Raw genomic sequence first — 15,248 nt, forward strand, 5'->3', positions numbered from 1 at the left:
ACCTACCTATGGGACAAAGTTGTGGACTTGATTGATTTCTACAACACTTAATAACAATCAGTCTCGCCGTCCACTCGAGAACAAGAGCCGAACATGGCGGGACACAGGATGATCCAGGTGCCGCAATTTGCAGCCGACCCACAAGCAGCGGATTCGGGCTCAGAGATGACGCATTGGCTCAAGACTCTGGACAATCAGTTCAAAGCCCAGGATGCCGCTGTCACTGATGAAACGAAACTAGAAGTACTTCAGACTAAAGTACACCATAGCGTCTACAGGGGAATCGAACAGTGTACTACATTCAATGCAGCTGTGACAGAGCTAAAACGAATTTACATTAAGAAACGAAGTGTGGTTTATTCCCGGCATCTGCTCGCAATGCGGAGTCAACAGCCCACTGAGACGCTGGACCATTTCGCACAAGAGCTGCGACGTCTGCTTGCTGACAGTACTCCGGAGGTACGCACACATGAGCAAGTACAAGATGATCTTGTACGTGATTCTTTTGTCTCTGGGATCAGCTCTTCAACCATTAGACAAAGACTTTTGGAAACTGCGGACTTGACGTTCACGGAAGCTTTACGGCTGGCGCACGTATACACTGAGGCTCGGGAACAATCTAATGCCTATGACCACACACGTGTCACTGCGGGGACTTCTCAACAAGCCCGACCGGAGAGAGCTACCACCGAGGACGCGGGAGTGGACTCGACCTCACTGCCGGAACCCCTGGCCTCTCCCGAGGAGGACCCAGATCCCGGCTTGGCGGCAGCCGCAGCTGCAGGACCGAAGCCTGGACGAAACGCTACGTGTTACTTCTGCGGGAATCGACAACATCCCAGGTCGGTGTGTCCGGCTCGGGAAGCGATATGTCATTTGTGTTCGACAAAAGGGCACTTTGCAAAAGTTTGCTGAAAAGCTGCGCGGGGCAAACGAACTCGCGCGGCCTTGAATGGGCTTATCGCCGAGCAAAAGGGCCGAACACAGAGCGGGGCTCCTCACCCGACTTTGATGAGCGGCGCTCCTCCTCGTGGGCCCCTGGCTGCGTGCTCGACCATGGTGAGATTCATCGGGCCGCCAAAACAAATGGCGCAAACACGACCGAACGCAGAGCGACTGTCCTTGGCTGGTATCCGAACGTCTCATGATGGCTTTGAGACTCCACGCGTGACTCGAGCGCCATCCGAAGGCTGCTCGTACGAACTACAAGCTCCTGTTTCGGCACGGGAAACTGCAGTTGGCTTCGACACTTCTCGCGTGACATGAGCGCCATCCGCAGGCTGCTCGTACGAACTACAAGCTCCTGCTTTGGCACGGCAAAATGCAGTCGGTTTTGAAACTACGTGCTTGACACGAGCGCCATCCGGAGGCTGCTCGAACGACCGGAGAACTGTAGCTGGCATTGGATCTACACGCGAGGCGCGATCATCTTGCTCGGATGGCTCGATACCTGCCGGTCCACCCGGCCTGGCTCAGGCCATTATCCCACTTATGATCGAAGGCATTTTTGCTCGGGCTTTAATCGATACGGGGTCCACGGATAGTTATGTCGATCATCGACTGGTGCAAAAACATGGCTGGCCGATCCTTGGGACAAGACGTCCGATCTTTATGGCCTCCCAAGGGCTTAGGCTCAGCACAAAAGGGGAATGTCAATTGAAGCTTGTGATAAAGGGACGCATATTTCCAGATGTACATATCATGGTCTTACCTGCATTATGCGCTGATATTTTGTTCGGACATGATTTTCTTAAGCGACATGGACGTTTCGAAATGGAATTTGGTGGTACTGATACGCTTGCTGTGTGTGCACTTGCAGGGATGGAAATTGAGCCTCTGTCGCTGTTCCCCAATATGACCACGGACTGCACACCTGTAGCAGTAAATTTGCGGCGCTACTCACGAGCTGACGCACAATTCATAGCGGAAGAAACGGCCCAGCTCTTAAAGGAAGGTATCATAGAACCTAGCCGGTCGCCGTGGCGGGCCCAGGTCTTAGTGGAGCGCATCGCAAACGCATGGTAATCGACTATTCGCAGACAATTAATCGATTTACACAGCTGGACGCCTACCCTCTACCGTGGATGGACGCACTGGTTTGACAGGTGGCCCAGTACTCGGTCTATAGCACTCTCGATCTGCGTAGTGCGTATCATCAGATCCCCATCTCCTGGGCCGATCGCATCTATACCGCCTTTGAATTGGGTCAAAAGGTTATACCAGTTCACCCGACTACCTTTTGGGGTGACGAACGTGGTTGTCTGTTTTCAGTGGGCTATGGACGACCTCATCGCTAAGGAGAACTTGACAGATGTCTTTGTATATCTGGACAATCTTACGGTTTGCGGGCATGACCAGGGGCATCATGATGCTAATCTGAAGCGCTTCCTCGAGGTTGCGCAGAGGTATCGCCTAACCATGAATGAGGCTAAGTGTCGTTACTCCATGCGCACGATAGATTTCTGGGGTACACCGTGACCCATGGCTCTGTTGCTCCAGATAAGGAGCGTCTGCGACCCTTGCTCGATATGGCCCCACCCTGCGATCGAGCTTCGCTGAAGCGTGCTCTCAGGCTGTTTGCCCATTATTCTAAGTGGGTGCAAAATTTCTCCGTGAAACTCCGCCCACTTATGGCCTGCGAAGCGTTCCCCATGAGCCCTGCCCGCCATGGCTGCTTTTCGGGGCCTTAAATCCGACATCGCTGGCGCTGCTGCGGCAACAATCGACGAGCGCAAATCTTTCGTCTTGGAAAGTGATGCCTCGGATCATGTGATAGCGGCAACTCTCTCCCAGGGGGGAGGGTGGGGGGGGGGGGCTCCCTGTGGCTTTCTTTTCGCGGACTCTCACCTCCGCTGAGCAGAGGCATTCGTCTGTCGAAAAGGAAGCGTACGCGATCGTCGAGTCGATTCGGCGTTGGCGTCCGTACTTGCTCGGACGATGCTTCCAAATCATCACGGACCAACAGAGCGTTGCGTTTATGTACGACACCTTACATGCTCAACGCATTAAGAATGAGAAAATCACTCGCTGGCGTATCGAACTCGCCGACTTCTGCTACACCATCAAATATCGCCCGGGGAGGGATAACCTGGTCGCCGACGCCTTATCGAGGCCGGCTACGTGTGCGGGTCTCATATCTTTGGAGGCACGAGCAAGTACGATCCCTTTGTGGATAAGGTGTAGGTACTCCAGACTAATCCTGAGCATGCTCGCATGGTGATGGCAGATGGACGTTGAGTCCACTGTCTCCGTACGCCATCTCGCCCCTTGTGGGGTCATCGACCCTTACGGGGACATCGACGAACCGATTTACGAGTCTATGGACTCTCCCGATGCTCCGCCTATGGAGCATCTGCCGTCCATCCCATCGCCAGATACACCCCTGCCTGAAGGCACTGTGGTGCCCCCTCCGACGCCTGCCTCCAGCGGCTACTCCGATGCAGGAGACTCAGGGCTTGGGGATGTCGTACCTGGTAGTTTCCGGACCCGTGCTGGCAGGGCAATTCGCCTCCCTGACCACTAAGAATGGACCGACTGACATGGACTGACATCACTAATCAATTATTGCTGTCGCATGCTTGATTCCTGCCTAGTGGCTGTGTAGTTCTAATGGCGGGGAGAATGTAGTGAAAATGTATCAAAGTTGAACCCAGGTGTGATGCTCACTTAAACCACTGAGAGGCGTCTATAAGACCTCGGACGTCCGCGACTCCGAGCCACTCCTGCGACATTTACTCTATGACATGTAGACTCGAATGGTACGTACATGCAGATATTCTAGGCTTGCTTGCATTGACTAATATTATCGATCCTTCCTATATGGTGCCAAGACCCTGATATATATTGCATGATTGTATTCTACAGGATGATGCCAGAGATCTGATTGTTATTAAACCTACCTATGGGACAAAGTTGTGGACTTGATTGATTTCTACAACAGACATCGCCGTAACTCACCATTTTATATAAACCCAAACAGACATCACCTTAACTCACCATTTTATATAAACCCAAACTGACATCACCTTAACTCACCATTTTATATAAACCCAAACCGACATCACCTTAACTCAACATTTTATATAAATCCAAACCGACATCACCTTAACTCACCATTTTATATAAACCCAAACCGACATCACCTTAACTCACCATTTTATATAAACCCAAAACGACATAATCTTAACTCACCATTTTATATAAACCCAAACCGACATCATCTTAACTCACCATTTTATATAAACCCAAACCGACATCGCCGTAACTCACCATTTTATATAAATCCAAACCGACATCACCTTAACTCACCATTTTATATAAATCCAAACCGACATCACCTTAACTCAACATTTTATATAAATCCAAACCGACATCACCTTAACTCACCATTTTATATAAACCCAAACCGACATCACCTTAACTCACCATTTTATATAAACCCAAAACGACATCACCTAAACTCACCATTTTATATAAACCCAAAACGACATCACCTTAACTCGCCATTTTATATAAACCCAAAACGACATCATCTTAACTCACCATTTTATATAAACCCAAACGGACATCGCCGTAACTCACCATTTTATATAAATCCAAACCGACATCACCTTAACTCACCATTTTATATAAATCCAAACCGACATCACCTTAACTCAACATTTTATATAAATCCAAACCGACATCACCTTAACTCACCATTTTATATAAACCCAAACCGACATCACCTTAACTCACCATTTTATATAAACCCAAACCGACATCATCTTAACTCACCATTTTATATAAATCCAAACCGACATCGCCGTAACTCACCATTTTATATAAATCCAAACCGACATCACCTTAACTCACCATTTTATATAAATCCAAACCGACATCACCTTAACTCACCATTTTATATAAATCCAAACCGACATCACCTCAACTCACCATTTTATATAAACCCAAACCAACATCACCTTAACTCACCATTTTATATAAACACAAACCGACATCACCTTAACTCACCATTTTATATAAACCCAAACCGACATCACCTCAACTCACCATTTTATATAAACCCAAACCGACATTGCTGCAACTCACCATTTTATATAAACCCAAACCGACATTGCTGAAACTCACCATTTTATATAAACCCAAACCAACATCACCTTAACTCACCATTTTATATTAACACAAACCGACATAGCCTTAACTCACCATTTTATATAAACCCAAACCAACATCACCTTAACTCACCATTTTATATAAACACAAACCAACATCACCTTAACTCACCATCTACTATATAAGAGAGCCGTCTGTGTGTCTGTCTGTCTGTGTGTCTGCGTTTTATTCAGACATGGCTGAACGGATCTTCCTCAAACTTTCAGAGGTTCATCAGTGAGTGCTTGGGAGTGTTTTAATCAAAAACAAGATATTGTTGAAAAAAAAGGTGTTTTTTTTGGATTAAAAATATATATAATAATAATAATAATAATAAAAATCTCTTTTGTGCTGAAGCCTTTTTGATTGACAGTTGTAATTATATACAAGTACATATTCACATAAATAAATACAAAACAATTCGCAAACATTTGAACACAAATAAATTGAACAATTCCAGAAGTGTACGAAGTTGGTAGTTGGGCTTCTTCTTCTTCCTGAACGTCATCAAACTTAACAAAGAAACATGATGAACGGCACATTCAGCAGCATATATTCAACAAAAAGGTGAAATGATGATTTGACATTTGTGATGAATTCTGATTTGGATGTAATTGCTTTTATCTATATATATATATAAAACAGTGTGTGTGTGTGTGTGTGTGTGTGTGTGTGTGTGTGTGTGTGTGTGTGTGTGTGTGTGTAATGTTACCGATAGACTCCGAAACGGAGAGGCTCACGTGCTTGATATTTGGCGTAGACATGGCCATTGAGCCTGGGACGAACATGGCTGAGACAATATTTGACGAGATCCATATTTTTCTCAGCGCATTTCAGCGAAGTACCCACTAATCTCAGCCAGTGCGAGCAGCTCGCTGATTCGCTCAGAGCGATCACGTGATGTTCCATCCCGTCACACGTTTGCACGTAATTCAGGGCGAAAAGCCATTGCGTTTTTTCACCTTTATGCGATCGTGTTTTGTGTCGATTTTGTGCGATATGAATTAAATTTAAATTCATATTTCGTGTTTACGAATTCGAATATGAAGGATTTCCCCTTTCCCCTTTCGATTTCGAATACGAATCGAATACGAGCTTGAGTCGAGAGGGTGAATGTACGGGTTGGGAATGTACGGGTCTCCCTTCCCCCGCCCGGCAACGCCGGTACTGGAGGGCGTGGGTCACAGGATCGGTGAGTCTCCAAAATCCGCTTCGTGCTCTTGCGAAGATGCAGGACGATGTCGCGATTGTTGTGCTGCTCTCCGACCATGAGAACTGCAACGTAATTGTTGACTGGCCCTCCCCTTCCCCCTCCCCCATCCATCCTCCCCCTCCCTTCCCCCTCCGTCCTCCCCCTCCCCCTCCATTTTCCCCCTCCCTTTTCCCCCTCCCTTTTCCCCCTCCCTTTTCCCCCTCCCCCTCCCTTTTCCTCTCCCCCTCCCTTTTCCCCTCCCCCTCCCTTTTCCCCTCTCCCTCCCTTTTCCCCTCCCCCCTCCCCCTCCTCCCCCCTCTCCCTCCTCCCCCTCCCCCTCTCCCTCCTCCCCCTCCCCCTCTCCCTCCTCCCCCCTCCCCCTCTCCCCTCCCCCCCCCAAAATATGAGTGTTTTAAGCAAAAACAAAATATTGTTGAAAAAAAAGGTGGTTTTTTTTGGGGATAAAAAAAAATTAAAATAATAATAATAATAATAATAATAATCTCTTTTGTGCTGAAGCCTTTTTGATTGACAGTTGTAATTATATACAAGTACATATTCACATAAATAAATACAAAACAATTCGCAAACATTTGAACACAAATAAATCGAACAATTCCAGAAGTGTACGAAGTTGGTAGTTGGGCTTCTTCTTCCTGAACGTCATCAAACTTAACTCAGAAACATGATGAACGGCACATTCAGCAGCATATATTCAACAAAAAGGTGAAATGATGATTTGACATTTGTGATGAATTCTGATTTGAATGTAATTACTTTTATATTATATATTCTCTCATTTCAAATATGTTAATGTTTCTTTTTCGCTTGAGCAACACCAGGTACTCCAGCTATAAACACTTATGTACTTTACTCTGGGTGCAAATACAAATACAACTTTGGCTGGGGGGTAACATAGGCTATGTGGCCGCGGCCTCATGTGGGAGTGTGGGGAACCGGGGGAGGGGCGTAAATTATCTTTGTAAATGTGTACCGTGTAGCGCCACCTGGTGATGGTGGCAGAGGGTATTTCCATTTCCTTTTTTACCTGGGCAATACTGAGGTTAAAGCACTCTTTGCATGAGTAAAATTTTTCTCCTTCCCATCCTCCCTCCCCCAAAACAGAGGGGACGGTCAAAGCCACCCTCCCTCCTCCTCCCCACCCCCGCCTCCCTCAAAATATGTATATGCAGCATATCTTTCCCCTCCCTCTCCCCTCTTGCATCCCTCCCCCTTCCACTCCTTTCCTCACCCCTCCCCCTCCCACCTCCTCCCACCTCCCCCAAAAGATGTATATGCAGTATATCTTTCCCCTCCCTCTACCCTCTTGCATCCCTCCCCCTTCCACTCCTTTCCTCACCCCTCCCCCTCCCACCTCCTCCCACCTCCCCCAAAAGATGTATATGCAGTATATCTTTCCCCTCCCTCTCCCCTCTTGCATCCCTCCCCCTTCCACTCCTTTCCTCACCCCTCCCCCTCCCACCTCCTCCCACCTCCCCCAAAAGATGTATATGCAGTATATCTTTCCCCTCCCTCTCCCCTCTTGCATCCCTCCCCCTTCCACTCCTTTCCTCACCCCTCCCCCTCCCACCTCCTCCCGCCTCCTCCCGCCCCCCCACAATATGTATATGCAGCATATCTTTCCCCTCCCTCTCCCCTCTTGCATCCCTTCCCCTTCCTTCCCTCTCCCACCTCCTCCCTCTCCCCCCCCCATACTCCTGCTAGTTTTATATCAACCCAAACCGACATCGCCTTAACTCACCATTTTATACTCATCAACATCTCGATCCAGCTGTACACCGTCATCTGGTGTTTGAGGGTGAGACAGGGTGCTCTGTCCCTCACGTGGACATTAAGCCGGGTGTCCCATCTGCCAGCCTTTCTGAGTGGACTATAAATATCCCATGGTGTTCTTCACGAAGAGTCGTCGAGTTATCGCTGAAAAAATTACAAATTCCTGTTCTAACCTGCAGGGGGCACTGCATCAGCAGCTAAGCAGAATGTGATACAAACCAGGACCCCTCCTCCTGTGCTACCAAATAAAAGGCTTGAAGTGCTGTTTGCGCATTTAAGGACGAGTACCAACTTGTGTCATCTTTTGCCTGACTACCTTTGTCAAAAAACCTCTTTGCTTGTTCCTGATGATGAAAATTCGTTGTGGAAACCGCCACGAATGAGCCAATTTTGAGGCTGCAGCAGAAAAAGGTGATCACGTGATTTATGTTTTTATTCAATTAGAATGTCGAAGCCAAGACTGAAACAGTTCAAGTACCCGGTGTCAAGTCCATAAACTCATATAGAACCTGATTAAAAGGTATAGGTTAGAAAATGAGCTTCCATGCAAAGCATTGATCTATATTAAGTACCTTTAGAACACCACCTGCACATGTAAATATGTCCCGTATCACGTGATTCACCTTGAAGCAAACTTGTAAATTTTACCCAAATGTTTATAACAAAGTTCATGCACTTGGACTTCCAGGTCTACCTTCCAGAATAGCCATCCACACCTTGAACTTTGTCAACTTTTGCCTGAAAATTCTTTAAACGAATTCTGCTGCTATTTTAAAATCCTTACGATCTGCAATCTTAGTCACACCACCATCTTAGTTTATCAGAAAAAATAATTTAAAAAAGAAAGAAACCTTTTGTGCAATATCAATACAAAGCAGCCATTTTGCATTCCCTTCATGTTCTTATAAAGATTCAGTCTGAATGGGGACTGGTGGACGTTAAACTATGATTCCCGTCTGTATTAGTCGGTGTGCATTAAAGATCCCCACGGTGTCCTTTGCGAAGAGTAGACGAGCTATCGCCGGCACCGATAACAAATTCCAAATTCCTGCTTTAACCCACAGGGGGCACTGCGTCAGCGGCACAGGCATGCCCCAGCACACGAAGCTACCAACGACCATATGCTGCATAAATCGGGATGTGTGCCATCCTCCGGATGGACGTTAAGCCAGGTATCACATCTGCTTGCAAATCCCATGGTGCGATTCATGAACAGCAGGTGAAGTATCACCAGTGACCCTCCAGTCCAGCCGGAGCGCACCGGAGCGGCGCTCCGGCACGTCAATCCAAGGGGGCGGAGTCAATCCATCGGAGGCGGAGCTCAGCTGCACAACAGTTAAAAAATAAATGATAAACTCCCATGTTCACGATTGAGTTATTGTGATTTGTGTGCTTCATGGCCAAATAATAGGGATCGAACCTTGGATATGTCGATACACTCGAAACTTTAGGGAGAGGTATTAAAACAACACAAGTTTTGGCAAAATGCACGTATTTCATTTATCACTCATTTTGGGGACTCATAAGTTCGTGTCATATTAAAACCTGATGTAGATAAGATCTGGTGATGACGTCACAGCCGACACATTTTTCCAGGGCTCCGGTACCTCAAAATTTGGCACTACACCGCCGAGCAGCAACGAAACGCATTCCAAATTCCATCTTCACTGCGTTTAGCAAGTGGCCCGGTCTTCTCGGATATTAATCAAGCTCAGGTTGCACCGCTTGCTATCTCAGAGGGGTCGCCGTGTGGGCAGCAGCTACGACGCCAAGCAAATTCATGCTGACGCACAGGGACAAGATGGCCAATGTGGACTTCTGCGCAAAACCCCTGCTCAGGTATCCTTACATTGAGCACCGGTTCCCATGATCGAAGAGACATCGACTCACATGACGGATGCAGAGCAAAAAAAAAATATCGCGCCAATTTTTCTTTCCATGGAACTTGTCAATGGAACTCGCATTTCCTTTTCTATTCGGATGTTCAAAGAAACGGGACATTTCCATTTCGACTCGCCTTCCTTTCAAAGCCACTTTTGCGTCTTAAAATTAATGTGCATTGTTTTGACGAGGTACAGCTCCAATGATCGCAAAATGACGGTGTCAACAAGAATTTGACCTCGCAGACATCAGCCTATGTTGGTTTACCCACAAGTGGCCGACGCAAGGGAGATCCAGTGGTCCGTTTCCACTTGATGCGAACTTGAATCTTACTCGGGAACTGTCGGAGATAAATGCGATCCTTGTACTGCAACTCGGGCACAATGAAGCGTGAACAGTGAGTGAACTCCTCGCGTGATAGGCCCGGCTTCAACTGATAGCCCAGAATTTGTACCAAGCCGAACTGGAAAGGCTTAAACCGTTTGTCGCTGATGGTCTTTCCTTCCACGGCAGAGCCCTGCAGGCAAAGGGTAGCCAGAACGTTCCTTCGAGCCCTTAGTTCCTGCACTTCAGCATCTAAACGTGCCAGGCCAAAGTGGACTGCACGGTGCCAAAAGGAGGTGTTGAAATGGGAGTAGAGGGCCCAGTCGAGGCTATTCCATTGGCGAAGGCGGACAGCAGTCTCTTGAGATATAGCTTTTATTGTAGCATTGCTGCGGCTGTTAATCTGTGGGGAGGACAAGGGTGGATAAAAAGATTTAACAGTTGAAAAAGATGAGATCTTCCATGTCAGTATCCAATGGGAATTCTCAGGCTATACGGAGAGGTATAAAAGGCAATCATACTCATTAGATCTTCTTTTATCGCTTGCGATGGCTTTAATGGTCTTCCAACGTTAACTTTTTATTACAATTTCTACTTTTGCCGAAACATCCGGCTCAGGATGTCGGAGTACATAACAGCATGGATATGAACTTGAGTGACATGAAACTTCCTTGTATTTCTATTTTTCTAGAACTGCTGGACTGTAATATCTCTGTCTGTGCTTTCCTTTGTTTGAGAGAAAAAACAGGTTTGTTCCATGTGTATAAAGGCAGCGCTAAGTGGAAAAGAGAAAACTTACAAATCCTCTTACCTGAATATTAAATCAGTTTTTTTTAAATCCCTTCAATTCCGTTAACTCTCTCCATCAAACAAACCTTAAAGGTGACAACGTCGTCCAAGGACCAGCAAAGAGCATGCTGGAGCAACACCATCGACTCGTCAAAATAGTCTGCCAAGAGGACGATGCCGAAGGTGTCGTCGAGGCTGCTGAAAATCTTCTGCAGTTCAGTTTGTGTATGATTTTTCTGTGGATCCAGCCCAAGGTCAAACCACATGAGGTTACGGGCATAATTATTTCCCTGGGCACCTGGACGGAAAAACCGAAGAGGATTCTGCATGAAGGAGTCGAGCGAGCTGATGTTGCGGAAGGCCGAAGCTGTAGATTTGTAATAGGAAAAGGATGAAGCTGCCACTTCCACAGGGTGCCTCAAAATGGTAAAGTAGAAGGTGTCTGGGTGCATGACCTTTTTGACCTGCCACAAAAACCAAGAATTGAGAATAAACACTTGTAAATGAAACTTGTAACATGATAATCACAGTTATGATATTCTTTCGTTAGTCACAAGGGATATGCAAAATATGAAATTTTTTTGTCATCGTTGAGCTGATTTTATATATTATATATAGAAAAGAAGGGCCATTGGGAAAATGCCAGGGGCATAGAAAAGGCCCCTTTATATGGTGTGTGCCATGTGGCAAAGTATAGAAAATAAGGGACATTCCATAGCTTGTAGAAAATGTTGAACAATAGAAAAGAAGGGACATTAAAGAAATCTTGTTTGCATGATGTACGACCCTTTTGTTCTTCGGAGGAACGAAGTAAAGCTCTAGAAAAGTTCATGAGGACCTGCCTACTTGGTGTTATGATGTGGCGGCTGGCGCTCAATGGCCTGTTATGGTTGTTTTCATTTAACATTATTGCGGGCCGATTGGTGTGTGTGTGTGTGTGTGTGTGTGTGTGTGTGTGTGTGTGTGTGTGTGTGTGTGTGTGTGTGTGTGTGTTGTCATAAGGAACAAGGGGAAAGGTACAGAGGCCATTTACATACAGGGAATTTACCATTAATCCCTAAATAATTGACATAACCCCACCCCTCGTCATGGAAACAATTATACACTTACGTGACATCCGGTCCAACAGATTTCCTACTTATGGTACATGGGGGGTTCTTCTTCTTCATCACGACATTCAAACCACACTTCCTATACAATTCTACCTGGACTAAGGTATTTCATTGCCTATCCCCCACAAACGTAACACAGCCCCCCCCCCCCCCCCTCAAAATCCGAGGTTCTGTTGTAGAAAGCGCACATCTAAGATCTGCCTCACATTCAAGGCGGTTCCGAGACTTTGTCTTCAGCTGCACCAACGTTGAGAAGCCTGATTCACAAAGATAAGTTGTTGCAAAGGGCAGGAGTTTCCGAAGGCATTCCTTTGCAATGTTGGGGTAGCTTCCCATCATTTTTGGCCAAAACTCAGAGCTAGAGGAAGCTTCAAAGACATCTCTGCATCCAGAATAATTTTGAAATTCAATCAGTTCATCTTGCAGGTCATCCTGGACATCACTGACTTTAACAAGAAAAGGATTCCTCATGAGCGCCAGTCCTTCTCTCCCAATTTCTGGGAAGTACTGCAGAAATTCTTCTCGGAGACAGCTGAGGTGTGTCACAACATCCTTTGCAATGCCAGGATCTAACGGCTCATTAATAGTGACTTCTGAAAGAGATTCGAACATGGTAAAGTTCCCTTCCTCAGCCTTTCGTTTCCAGTTTTCAAGGTTCTGTATAAATGCACTGAAAGTGTCAATGAACTGAATGATAGTTGTTCCCTTTCCTTGCAGCTTGAGATTCAGTCTGTTAAGTTGATCAAAAATATCCACAAGGGATGCGAGGCGAAAGACCCACAGCTTTTCATGGAAGGAAGCTTCAAGTTTGTGCTTTTCTTGCATCTGTAGGAAACTCTGCATCTCTTCTCGGAGTTCAAACACTCGTACCACAACATTTCCTTTTGATAGCCAACTCACCTTGGTGTAGTAAAGCAGGTTCTTATGCTCTGAATCCATTTCTGTGCACAATTGCTTGAACAGTCAGGAATTCATAGCACTGCTTTTCACGTAGTTCACAATTTTGATGACTTGTTCAAGAACATCCTGAAGATGAGCTGGAAGGGTTTTTGAAGCAAGAGCTTGCCGATGAATCAGACAATGAACAGAAATGATGCCTGGAGATAGATTTCGAACAAGCGCTTGGAAGCCACTTTTTGCTCCGAGCATAGCTGGGGTGCCATTGTGGGGTGCACACTCCACAGAGATTGTGCCAGTTCAGTTCCTCATGGTCAAAGAACTCTGTTACTTTTTCGATCACATCCACAGCTCTGGTATTTCTTTCGAGAGAACAGCAGAATAAGAATTCTTCCTTGATGGAATCACCCTTCACATACCGAACAAAGGCAAGAAGCTGGGAACAGGATGAAACATCTGTGAATTCATCCAACTGAATTGAGAACAATCCAAATGCAGCGTCTTTGATTTCAGCAATCACGCTGAAACACGCTGCAACCTGTGCCTGCAGAAAACTGATGTTTTGGAACACCAGCCACATTTTCCATCCAATTACAATGTAACTTTAAAAAATTTTTATCCTTGGGTAGGCGCTCCTATGTTTTAGGTTTTGTGTTAATCAAGCGGTTGGGAGAAAATCAATTTAAAAGTAAATAAAAGTGAAAAAGTGAGGACAGAAGAAAGACGCATATTACTCACATATTTTATTAAAATTTTAAGGTAACAGTTCAGCTGTTATTACATCCGTCACCAAATATGGACTGAGGTTATGTTTTCACCCGTCTCAAATTGTCGTGAGCAGTATGTCTCAAAATAGTATTGTCGGATTCAGACGAAACTTGGTGGACATGGTCGGCGTGTGGCAAGCACAAATTGCTTCGATTTTGGTGAAGATCCAGATCTGGATCCGGATGCATTTCTAATCTTTTTAAAAGTGATTCTTCACCATTGAGAGACTGGGCCAACAATTATATATAGCATGATATGGTATTTTGGTTCTCATGATATGATATCTGCATATCAAGGTTATGATTCCTGCATGATATGAAATCTGAAAAAGTTGTGGACGGATTATGACAAAACTTCGTGAATGAGTCGGTTAGGCGACAATAACAAGCCAATTTGATTTTGGTGATGGTCTGGATGAAGATCCGGCCTATTTTATTGGGGTGCAAAACGTAAACCGTTCAGTCTGGCGGAGGTATGAGCTCTACCAAGTGCCATTCTACTTGATCTCGTGTTTAGCTGTGATCAGGATAATCCACCATGCATCTGCAGGAAATAAACATGAGGCAAAACATTACAGGGTGAAGGAAATGTACTCTCTAAGTTCGGGATTTATTTATTTTTTTGTATACAGAATTCAGGCTCATGTAAAAACTACAATCCATCATTTCTGGTACAGAAATCCATCATTCTTGTTGGGGAAACAGGAAGACTCACCTCAGAAAGTCGGAACCGCATATGGTTGCACATCAAGTCAAAGCGCTGGCCAGCATCATGACCTTTGACCCACATTGCCCGAAATAAGGATGGGTATCCAAATTGATAATGGACTGGCAATGCAAAGCTGAGGTTCCAGTAGTCGCCGTAGCGGTAAAGTATATTCAGAACTGTACTTCCTGCTGTCTTGTGGGTCTTCAGAAACATTATGTGATGGCGTGGTTTGCATTCCTCTGGCCTGACCTCGGTTGACTTCTGCCCCGCTGTGCTTTTTGACTGCAATAGGAGGTGATCCGTTCCATGTCCTCTGAGGGAAGTGGTGTCGATAGTGCCGACTTTCCCTGGAAGATGCAGCGATATCACATGTCTCACTTTGCTTGACAATTCACTCAATTAATCACCACATAATGGATTTATTGTCAGTAAACAACCCCTTTGTACCAATGATCCACACGTAGAACAATCCAAAAAATTCATTTTGTCCTCTGTTGCATTTCTCATCCCCACAATCCACGTGATACTGTGGAACGTATTGATAGAAACTACCACCATACCTTGGCTTTCGTTTCCGAGGATGGAAGATACAAAGCCAGCAGCGATATGTTGTAGACCAACAACCTGCTCAC

General features: G+C 45.8%; 1 protein-coding gene across 4 annotated transcripts in view; it reads right to left on the reverse strand.

Annotated features, from left to right (window-relative positions):
* Nucleotides 1-8,552: 8,552 nt before the first annotated feature.
* LOC137427403 (galactose-3-O-sulfotransferase 2) overlaps nt 8,553-15,248 on the reverse strand; it is a 99,089-nt gene continuing 92,393 nt past the window's right edge. For all 4 annotated transcript variants that reach the window (XM_068116871.2, XM_068116873.2, XM_078778239.1 and 1 more), the window contains 4 exons: nt 15,177-15,247; nt 14,623-14,963; nt 11,218-11,595; nt 8,553-10,745 (listed from right to left, as the gene is read on the reverse strand). In XM_068116871.2, the coding sequence (XP_067972972.2) occupies nt 10,272-10,745; nt 11,218-11,595; nt 14,623-14,963; nt 15,177-15,247 (1,264 nt within the window). In that variant the 3' untranslated portion in view covers nt 8,553-10,271. The remainder of the gene's footprint in view (nt 10,746-11,217; nt 11,596-14,622; nt 14,964-15,176; nt 15,248) is intronic.

Source organism: Myxine glutinosa, chromosome 5, assembly GCF_964187855.1.
Source record: "Myxine glutinosa chromosome 5, kmMyxGlut1.1, whole genome shotgun sequence".
NCBI classification, from domain to species: domain Eukaryota; kingdom Metazoa; phylum Chordata; class Myxini; order Myxiniformes; family Myxinidae; genus Myxine; species Myxine glutinosa.